Source organism: Porites lutea, chromosome 1 (assembly GCF_958299795.1).
Source record: "Porites lutea chromosome 1, jaPorLute2.1, whole genome shotgun sequence".
In the NCBI taxonomy this organism is placed as follows: domain Eukaryota; kingdom Metazoa; phylum Cnidaria; class Anthozoa; order Scleractinia; family Poritidae; genus Porites; species Porites lutea.
In genome coordinates, this window is record NC_133201.1 from 45,691,655 (window position 1) to 45,702,324 (window position 10,670).

Genomic DNA, 10,670 nt, shown 5'->3' on the forward strand with positions numbered 1-10,670 from the left:
AGGCCTGCATGGGAGCATGATTCTATTAAATAATATCAAGGTCCATTTCTGTACCATTTACAGTGTACAAGTAATGTCATCTCTTTTTTTGTCTTGGAAAACTGTTCAACTGTTTATTGATTATTGTAAATTTTACAGAAAGCAATATCCACTGCCCGCAGTTAGCAGATTAGCTACATGTAGTGGAGGCTAGCAGTGGTTAAACGTATGTTATATATGTACAAACAGCTCACAAGAAAGATGACTGTTACAGTCAATATAGTTGAATGAATCTTCCAAATATGACTAGTTATGAGCCATTCAGAAAAAACACACCCAACAAGTCACAACAAGGACAGGAAAATACAAGTCATGGGCCCGGTTCCTCGAAAGAATGATTAAGTTTAACCCAGGATTAAGCCAGATTTTAAGCAAGGTTTTCTTGTCTAAGAACATGTCACTCGAGCTTTAAAAAAATTAATACTTTTGTGTCTTTACACTGAAATTCAGTGATGATAACACACAATGTTTCTCTAAGCAGTGCATAGGAAGGTAAAGACAAAAATGAAACAAAATTTTTAATCCTGGATTAGCGTTAATCAGCCTTTCAGGAACTGGGCCATGGTCTCTCCACCGAGGTGAATGCTGACTTATTCTTTTACTATGTAAATGTTTTTATGTTCACCAACATTTTTGAGAAAAGTTCATCAAGAGGGAACAAAGACTTATGAAATTAATGCAAAGGGAAAGGAAAGCAAAGAAAATTGTAAAAAGAAAGCCAAAGTTATGATGTAAAAGTCATGTTTGATTTTCAGGAACTGTACATGTATGTTGCTATAAAAATCTTAAAACTTTGATCACATCAGGAAATACCACTCATTAATCAAAGTGACATTAGGCAATTAACCCCAAAAAACTTATCATTCTAGAAACATATAAGAGCCATTGGAACCAAGCAAACTGAATTATCAATTATTACATACCAATTTCTGCAGATGTTTGAACAAGCTCTTGCAATAGTGTCCTAACCTAAAAAAAGAAGAATTTTGCACTGCTATTATTTTTACCTCCATGTACACTGTAATAATTTATTATATTATCTTCCAGTATGTTTCATTTCATGAAGCAATGGTCATAATAGTACAGTACTGTTACTACTTAGTAACAGAGCATCTTCTGCAATTAAAACGCACTGCATTGTAAAGCTGGTATATGTAATGTGCAACTTAACTGTCCTGCACTGTTCAGTCCTGTGCTGTTCTGTGTACCCTATCTACTGTCCAGTACTTTTACACGTAGAACAAGTCCCTATAGACTTTCAGTTATAAAGAAGCCAGCGGCACTTTCATTAGTTTAAAAAAAAATCAGCAGTTAGTTAATTTAGTTAGTCATAATTATTACAATTTCCTTTTGCTTTTTTACACTTTTAAAATTTTGCATGCACTTTCTTAAACATTGAAATACCAAGGGTCCTCATTGATATCAGCTTGACTAGAAGGGTCTACCATTGTGAAATACAATTAGTACTATCTACACTGTACTTACTGATGTGTACTTTCCAGTACAGTCTTGTACTGTTCTTCACTGCAACTGTTCTGCACAGTAGAGTTCTTTACTGTCACTCACAATACTGTCACTATAATGTGTTCACTGTCTTGTACTATAACTTTACTGCTTTTTACTCCCCTATACTGGCCAATATTACCCTTTATTTGATCTGTGGTGGGCTGTGTTGTACTTCTCCTAAAAACTAGAGCTACTGGCTGACCATCAGAATGGAATGGACGACAAATGGAATGACAACACTATTCCTTCTAAATTTTCTACAACACCAACAATATCTATCTAAATTTAACCTTAAATCTAAATTAATTGGTAAATTCATAGATGACCGGCTCTTGGTGATCTTTGGGGCTTTCATGTATTTGGGGAAGTTCCATTTTTAATCCGAACCCCCCCTCCCCCTCCCCCTCCCCTTCCTCCCACAACTAAGGATGATGGGTTTTAGAATAGGGGGTTCGGATTTTTTCATCAAATAGGCCGACAAGTTCCGACAAATTTTCCAAAAGTGCCGACAAAGAACAAACCCTTTGGATTTCATTTTTCAAAGGGCGCCGACAAAAATTTGAAGGTTCGGATTCCAGTCATCCTTATCAGGGGGATGCGGGAATGCGGATAAAAATAGAACGTCCCATGAATACACCATTTCTGTAGCTAACTAAACAAGCTTAAAAGAAAAACCTTTTCCTTGTCTGTTAACAGTGATATACATACCTCCTGGGCAGCAACTTTGTCAGAGCTTGCCGATTCTAATATCAAACCTTTTAATTCCAGCCACGACAAAGTTTTCGCAAGCTGCTTTCTTGCTCGGAGTTGGCGCTTCCTCTTCAGTAGGTCATTCACATTTTCTGGTGGACGTGAATGCGGATACGATACCCCTGAGAAAGCTCGTAAAGAACCTGTTAACCTTGGAAGTTCTATCGGTGGCATGCTACTAAAATGGAACTCGATCCGCGCCGCATACAACCCCGCATACAAGAAGCAAAATTAATTTGGCTGTGATCAGCAAATACTCCCAAACACTACCACAATACCGTCCGCCATATTCTTTGCGCCCTGAGTTACCTCAACCAGCGGACGTTCCATACAACAGAAGTTATTATATGTACGCCTGAAGAACGTGTCTCTTTAATGTACCTTGTCGTCATGAGAAAAGAGAATGATTTGGTGAGTTCACTGATATTTTTAATTGCTATTTTCAAAGACTGGGTGATTGTCTCAGCAATTGAATCGTGGGGGGTTTTTAATGCCTGTAAAGAACAAAAGTCGCTAAAGATGACAAATACTTATTCAACATTCTTGGAACGGTTTTAACAAACATGACCCAGACCTAGACATGTACTCCTTGCACCATCTTGGATCATAAATTATCTTATTATATTTCTCGTCATCTGTATTTTTAGCTCTTTATTTGGTTTCTTTATCTACAGTTTATGTGAAACCGTATGCTCCTTGCCACGTAATAATACTTAACGCGTATTATTCTCACATTAATCGCCTAGCAAGGGTTATTATGCATGGTTGAATGTCTCTCTCACTTCTGTCTCCATGTCCACGGATGATTAAAGCTTAATGCTCTCAATACTTAGCATGTTAGGTCCTGATTGTACGATTGTAGTAGTTTGAAGTTAGACTGGGATGAGTGACATCAAATCACTTACAAGTAGCTTTACATGAGACTGAAGAACCAATAATGTGACTCTGTTACAACTTCAACAACAGTTTAACTCCAGTTTGGTCCTCTTATCCCGACTGTGTAATCGAACATGCAGTAATCGAAATGAATCAAATTTAATGGAAAGTAAAAAATAAATGATCAAACAAAATCCAACTCACAAAAAAATTTGGCCACATTTATCAAACTTTCGTTAATCAAGCATTTAATAATTTCTGAACTTTTGATTTAACAGTTTGAAAGTAAATTGCCTCAACTGGTTTTGCATGGAAAAATCGCTTTCATGACCCATGCATGACTTTCTAAAGCTTAATCTCGTATCCACCCAATCTGGGAACGGCGAAGCTGACTTAACCTTACACACATGCTGCCTGCGTACTCTGCTGGGTCTGAAATTGAAAGCATTTTACTTGCAGATGGTATGACTGATATGTAATCAATAGCAATAATGATTAGTTGAAAATGTAAGTGTGAACTACAGTTTGGTTTGATTTGCTTGCAAATGAATCAAAATCGATGAAAAAACAATAATGTGTTTGTTGTGATTTCAGTATAGTGGAAAGGTTGCAGTTGTTGTTTGATATTCATTTATCACCAAAATAAATAAAATAAAGAATAGAATAATTTGCCGCTCTGTTATAAAAACTTCTTGAAATTGATCTCTTTGTGTTCACTACATGTATCAGTCTTTCTGAGACTACTGTAGATAGAGTCTTTGATTTTGGTTTAGTCAACAATTATTGTGAACGGTCAGTCGCATGCTTAGATAATTGAACAAATTTTGATCAATTATCTAACAAAATCAAATGGTTCAGTTTGATTATGTATAAAATTAACTTGTTGGGTCATTAAACTGACTAAGAATTCCATGTTTGATTTTATTTGATTGCTGAAATCAATCAAATCAATCAAAATTTTGTTCGATTAGATATGCCGGGACTTATGAACACTAAAATAATATTAATTATTCTTGCTTCCACAGTCAAACCTCCCATAAGCTATATCACCCCAAATGCATTTCCTTAAGATATTGCTTGCAAGAAACCAAAAAATGTACAAATTGCTCTAGTTAACCAGCTCGTTCCCGTTTAAACTTACAGTAAATAAAAGTTTTGTGCATTATTTTTATACATGTATGGTGATGCCTTCCACAGATTAACTTGTACATGCTAATGAGCACAAATATAAACAAGGATGTCAGCAAAGATTTACCTTTTATAAAAGTACTTTAAATGGTCCTCAGTTACCTCATAAAGATCCTGGAGTGAGGGAGACTGGGACTGAGCACAACACTACTTTGCACAACGACAAAACGCACTACGCAAAGCATGATCCAAAAAATTCAACATCCGGTCACTTTCGTATTTTCAGTTGTGTATATAAACCAATTGAGAAAAATAAAATTCCTGTTGTCCGAGGTTTAAAAACAAAAAGGAAAAAACTACATGTAGAACAGAAGGTAAAGAAAAAAACTGTTTCTTTTGAAAATTCATTCATTTTTCTAATTTTAGACTTCTGCACCAAAGGGTTTTCTGGTTTCACCAATGCTGAAAATGATGTTTGAAGTTTGTAGGTCACTAGCACTCGACAAGGCGAAATTGTTTTTACTGGCTTTCTTGCATGCTACTGGTTTCACATAGTTAATTTGGGAGGAGGCGATAACTGAGAAAAGAATAGCAATACTCATTAAAGAAATAACCAAAATAAGGACATCATTATTATCATAAACACTAGAACCAGGGAATAAAAGTTTAGTCCATTCAAGAAAACAAGGAAAAAAACAAAGATGGGTGGGATTGGCAACCTCGCCTTTTTTTTCTTTTTTTTTTTTGTTTTCGTGCAAGAAAATCAACTTACCTGATGTTCAAATTAGCCAAAATTACACGAGTAACCTTCACGTTTTCTTGAATCTAATTGACTAATTGTTTCAGTGATCTGTGCCTGGTTTTCCATAAAAGCAATTTCATGAGCAGCATGAAGTGGAACGACTGAACCACAAGCTGCCAGAAGCTAAGCGCGTGTGGGAGACTTTGATCTGACTGGAAAGTCTGACTGAAAAAGTGATCGAAAATGCTCAACCTGGTGCATGCGTAGACGTTTTGCCACAGTGTTACTTTGCACTGGTACTCAGGCACTAATGCTTGGGCAGCAGTTCTGAACCTAGCCTAAGAGAAGTGACATATAGTTACACTTATTAAATTAGATTGTCTTTGTTGTTTTTTTGTGTACATGTATAGTTGTCTGTGTGAAAAAGAAAGGAAATGCAAAGTAGAGACACAACTTCTGATGGTGAAGTAGATCAAGGCGTTAGCCCAACATTCATACGTAACACTATGATAAGCAGCACTATGGTCAGTGGAGAAGCATCTGAAACTGATGAAGAAGATGATGATGATTTTGACAGTAAACAAAGGAATGCAAATGAAGACGAAGCAGAAACTGAAAAAACACATTTTAAAGACGAGCAAGAACTTGACACTGAAGTGCAAGAGTTTGAGTTAGAGACAGGTGCAGAAGTTAAGACAAGAAGGCAGAAGATAGTTTACAAATTTGATTCGTAAGTACCCATTAAATGGCCTTCTAGAAGAGCACAAAAAACTACTAGAAAATGACACTCTGTTTCCAGGAAATCACATTTAATTGAAGCAAAATAATTGTCCATGGTGCTGCAACTATAGGATTTGTCTACAGCAGACTTATTAAAGAACACTTGCTCTTTGGGTTAACAATATTTTTATTAAACAGCCTTGTATTCAACCCTTCAGAAATTAATTAATTTTTATATGGCCAAACCAAATATCATTGAGACATGCTATAAAGTGTTCCATGCATGGCACAAGTTTCAACAAAATTAATCATTAACCTTGCATTTGCTAGGTGCTTCAGGCCTCGCACTTCTTAAGGAAAAATAATAATTATTTTTCCTAATAGAAGTGCGAGGCCTGAAGCGCCTAATTATTATTGTAGTATTTGTGTAATGTCTTGCACTAAATGAAAATATGTTTTTTTTCCTTCACATGTTGACACTGTTTAACTGCAAATCACAAGACCATTTCATCGAAAGCTAAGTAGGTACCTTTTTGAGACCCTGGCTTTAATAACCTTTCACTATTAATAGTGGGGTACACATATGTAAAAAAAATGGTAAAAATTCAATTTTTTGTGAAAAAATCTTCTAAAAATATAAACAGTACTATGCAAAAGTTGTGCCAAATAAATTTCATTTGAATGATAACATCAAAAGTACCATGTGAAAGTACTGCTGAAGAGGTTTCATTTGAATAGTCATACCATACGATTTCGTCCACAGACTCAAAAGTTGGAGCAATCTGATTAGTCTCTATCCTTCTGTTTTAGAGTGAAGGGATTAATGTCTTCTCAATGAGACTATGAAGGGAATTCCTCTTTGGTCACAGTATTGATTCACATACAGTGCATACAATGGTGTATAAAATGGTGTCCTTTTTATAGGAGAAAGAAATCTAGAATTGCGAAGTGACCTTGTTGAGGGATTAACCCATTGTTACAAGTCAGCAGGGACCAGACTGGAAAGCTCCACATTTTATCTTAGCAGAGCACAAGCAGCAGCTCAGGTAAAAATAATGCCTTTTAGAGACAGATTTTGCTAAGGTTTACGGTTCTTATCTCTTAAGTTTATAAATTTAGCCGGGCATTAAAGAAGAGCTTTTGTTAAATACCAACCTTTCACTGGAAGTAATAAACTTTCAAATTATAAACAGTAAAGGAACTGTGAAGTGCTAACAACATTATCAGTTGGTCAATGGATAGGCTCAATTACCAGCCGCTGTTCGGGAAAATGAGCCCGCACTCATCCCTCGGGGGGGATCAAAGACCAGACCCGGGACACGGCAGAAATCGAGCCTAGTTAGTGGACATCTTCCAAAAAAAACTTAACTACAGCCTTGTTTTGTCATGTGCCTGAGTCCATGATACCATGGATCATCTGATAGTGGTCAGTAGATCACTCATTTTATCAGGTTTTCCCTTGATGAGATGGATAAATAAATTTTTCTCAAGTAACAACCCAAGTTTTGCTGATGGAAGTAACATATAACAGACTTTTTTGCCCACGGAGCACAGAGCCTCATTAATAATAATGTCCCTGCAAGCTCTCTTCATTCTTTTTATGATTCATGCAATGATGAAAGTGCAAAAATTTGGACTGATGAGCTTGACCAAATATTAGTCTTTTATAAGCATCCTAGTTTTTCAAAGACCTTAATGTCTGTAAACTTCTGAAATTTGAAACACCTCTCTCAGCATTTTTCAACCACTTGTCTAATTGAGGTCACGTGACAATGCTGAGCTAACTCAGTCACTGTGGAAGATTGAGCGAGGCAGTCGAAAATTTCTGTTTTTTTAAATATTCCTTGTGATTAGCATTATTATTCTATAATTACATAGGCAATAACTTGTTTTTGTTTTTTTGTATTTCAGGATGTCTCACACAACACAAGCCTGATGCTGGAAGATCTCACACATCTCTCAACATTATTGGAGAGCATTCTCGCATCAGAAAAGCTTTTCCCTCTCAATGTTAATGTCAAATATCAATCGAACTCTGCCTAATATAAGAACCAGTGACTGGAGTTTTCTACCAGCTTATTAGTATGCTTACATGTACACCATACACACAAACTTTAAATCAAGAACTGTGTCTAGTTGCCGAAGAAGAAGCCATATATGCCAGTTTTACCGTCTGAGTTTACGTTTTCGTTCAAGAGAAGACGTTTTATCGGGGTTAAGCATTTTTATTTATTTCTTCCTAATAATTTTGGGTTTACAGTACTATTGTAGCTCTCTCAGTTTTTGGAATTAAGGATACGGAGAGTGAGTTTAGTATCACGACGTGATTTGCCCCTACGTTTAGAAACTGTGTAAATCTCCAATGGCTCACGGGTTTACCAGACCTTTCAGAATGTCCATAAGATTCTAAAGATTTACAAGTCACGTGTTTCTATCGTCGGTGATAGTCACTTCAGTGATTCTGAAGTAAACAATTTTTTTCTCAACGATTTTCGCCTTTCTTATTTTAATTAGTTGGTAAATATGAAAGAAAGAGGAAAAGGTGTTTTGATGGGGTGGGGTATGAGAAGAGGCAGGAAGCAGCCGATCACTACAACAACGTTCTGTTAACCTGAGATCAGCCTCAATTTTCGTTTCGCTTTGTAATAACATTCCGGCGGGCAAGGAGAAACGAAAACAGAGCCCCAATTTTAGCGGTAGCCGTTAGAGAGAATGTATGAGAACCGCTAAAATTGGGCCTGATCTCAGGTTAACGTTCTGTGGTCTATGGAACGAATCTCTCCCTGAAGACAATGAAAAATTTTACAGCGCCAGTTGGATGCCTGAAATGTCAGGGAGCGCGGAGCCGGTGTTTTACCGCCCGGTTCTTCAAATCCTGACCCGATTTCAGACCAAAAAATGTAATTTTCCACAGCCGTTTTCAGACTAGGTCTCTAAAATCCATACCCGTTTTCAGACCTGGCCTTTAGGCAGAAATTATGTTGTCATTACTTAGATTAGAGTGCAAACAAAAAAATTTTTCAGTCGAATTCTCATATTTCTCTTTCTTTCTTGCTCCGCATTTGGAATTGAAACGATATATGCATTCATACACTCCCGTAGTTCCCTCAAAAACCATATATAAGGGAGTACCCTCACCGCGCCCGGGCAGCGCCCCCGCTTCGCAAGTTGCTTCGCAGGACAGTCCGAAGAGAAAACTGGCGAATGGTAAGGTGAAGTGGGGGAAGGTAAATCGTATGCTGGAATCGACCGAATTGCAAGACAAAACTCACTTCAGGTCTATCTGCGTAATGTGTTTGGGGAAAAAGTCGCGGGACAACGTACAAGCCTATTTAATCAGTTTTTAGGCATCAGTGCTTTTTTTTTAATAACAAATATCAAATATCAACCCGCAAATATAATTGCGTGAAACCAATGCCTATTTAGACTGTTTATTACACAAGATATATTATTTCCATTATAAACAGGCCATTTACATGTTCAATTGTACCTTTTATTTCTTTTTTAGAATAGCAAACAATGAGCTATATAGAAATAGTACTTAATGAATTTATTGAAGATTAGTTAATGATGTTTTTATTGAAGTTGTCGTGCCTACCCGTCATTCCGAGCGTGTTTTTTGTAGCGTTAGTACTCAGCCTCCAAGGCTCAGCCTCTATCGTGACAGGATCATGATATGACTGGGTGTATGAGGAACTTGCGTACGGAAGCTTTGAATTTTATTCTTCTTTTAGAGGGAATAGAGGCCTTCTATCGCAAGACAAGTAAGTACTATGCTTGTAAGCTTCCGCTTGGTTAATATAGCGTTGGCAAACGTGTTTTGGTTTCTGTTTCTGGGGTGCTGAATGGTAGCTCGTCATAAATATCGTCGACAACGTGGCGGCGAAATGAGCATTATAATGTCGTTGTCTTAGTTCGAGAACTGTTAGCAGCCTTAACAAGGACTTGAACAGGTTAATGTTTTATATATTGGTGCATACATAATTTAATGAAGTTACTCCAGCTGTTTTTTTAAAATTATTTCCTTGTTTGTGTGTCAATAAGCACGTCTATCCCATGGCCCTTGTGTAAGCGTTTTGTCCTGCAGAATTCAGGAATGTTAGTAATGCAATCAAATTCGCTGTATCGGGCGTTGTATTAGTGTTTCGATTTACTTCGGGAGTTGATAAATTTTTTTTTATCAATTACTAGCGTGGATGAATTAATTGCCAATGATTACTCATTGCGAAGGCACTTTCCATTTTGACCGAAGGAATTAACCGTGATCGATCGAGTTGTGCAGTGTACCGTTTACGATTGCAATATAACAGTAGGATATGTTACATTTCACCGCTATCTTTCGTTCAGAGCTCTTTTTTGTTACGCAGTATTGAAGTGCCCTCGTATAATGTTGATTGTAGCCTTTTTATTGCAATAATTTTTATTGTTTTGGACTTTGATAACCTCAAGTGTTACAACTTTTAGCGTGGGACAATGTTGTCGTTGAAGGCAAACTTGAGCTTATTAGCTTACTATATTTGGTCACAGGTCATGGCGAATGAACTCAATTTATTGTAAAGGTCGCTGCATGTCAAATCAATAACTTTCTTCAAAAGCTCTGATAAACAAAACTACTGTGTGAGCGCAGTTTCTATTATAAGCTGTGTAGTTATTAATTGACACAGAAAGATATCACTGTCTTAAATTTTTATTACCAACTCGGAGCAAATTTGCATGCATAGAACAGTAAGTTATTAAAGAAAAATCTGTAATATTTCCGTGCATGCAGCAATTTCACGCTATTTCACACAAACAGTTAACATGAACAGACCCGAATCATGCTAGATGTGTGGGGGCTGTACGGAAATCTTGATACTGTTCCACACATCCTTCCATATAAGATAAGTTATTCATACATGGAGGCTTTTAA

The 10,670-nt window shown here is 36.8% G+C and overlaps 2 protein-coding genes across 3 annotated transcripts in view; one reads left to right on the plus strand and one right to left on the minus strand.

Annotated features, from left to right (window-relative positions):
- The window catches only part of LOC140952639 (activating signal cointegrator 1 complex subunit 3-like), a 35,821-nt gene extending 33,260 nt beyond the window's left edge, over positions 1–2,561 (minus strand). Inside the window, exons 1-2 of the mRNA XM_073402076.1 lie at positions 2,254–2,561; positions 963–1,008 (exon numbers count right to left, since the gene is read on the minus strand). Coding sequence (XP_073258177.1) covers positions 963–1,008; positions 2,254–2,469 — 262 coding nt within the window. The 5' untranslated portion in view covers positions 2,470–2,561. The remainder of the gene's footprint in view (positions 1–962; positions 1,009–2,253) is intronic.
- Positions 2,562–2,660: 99 nt separating this feature from the next.
- Positions 2,661–8,247, plus strand: LOC140938977 (uncharacterized). Of its 2 annotated transcripts, none has more exons than XM_073388530.1 (5): positions 2,661–2,706; positions 5,452–5,771; positions 6,263–6,282; positions 6,686–6,807; positions 7,673–8,247. In XM_073388530.1, exons 2-5 carry the CDS (start codon positions 5,476–5,478, stop codon positions 7,802–7,804), a joined length of 570 nt encoding a protein of 189 aa, XP_073244631.1. In that variant the 5' UTR covers positions 2,661–2,706; positions 5,452–5,475; the 3' UTR covers positions 7,805–8,247. The 2 variants fall into 2 exon arrangements, with proteins under 2 accessions (XP_073244631.1, XP_073244641.1); XM_073388540.1 differs by lacking the exon at positions 2,661–2,706 and adding an exon at positions 2,754–2,877.
- Positions 8,248–10,670: the final 2,423 nt, after the last annotated feature.

Excerpts from the sequence above, each read along its gene's own strand:
- LOC140938977 (XM_073388530.1), top strand. The coding sequence starts at position 5,476 with ATGCAAAGTAGAGACACAACTTCTGATGGTGAAGTAGATCAAGGCGTT. Across the intron at positions 5,772-6,262 it reads ATAGTTTACAAATTTGATTC|ACCATTTCATCGAAAGCTAA; the intron begins GTAAGTACCCAT and ends GCAAATCACAAG. Across the intron at positions 6,808-7,672 it reads GAGCACAAGCAGCAGCTCAG|GATGTCTCACACAACACAAG; the intron begins GTAAAAATAATG and ends TTTGTATTTCAG.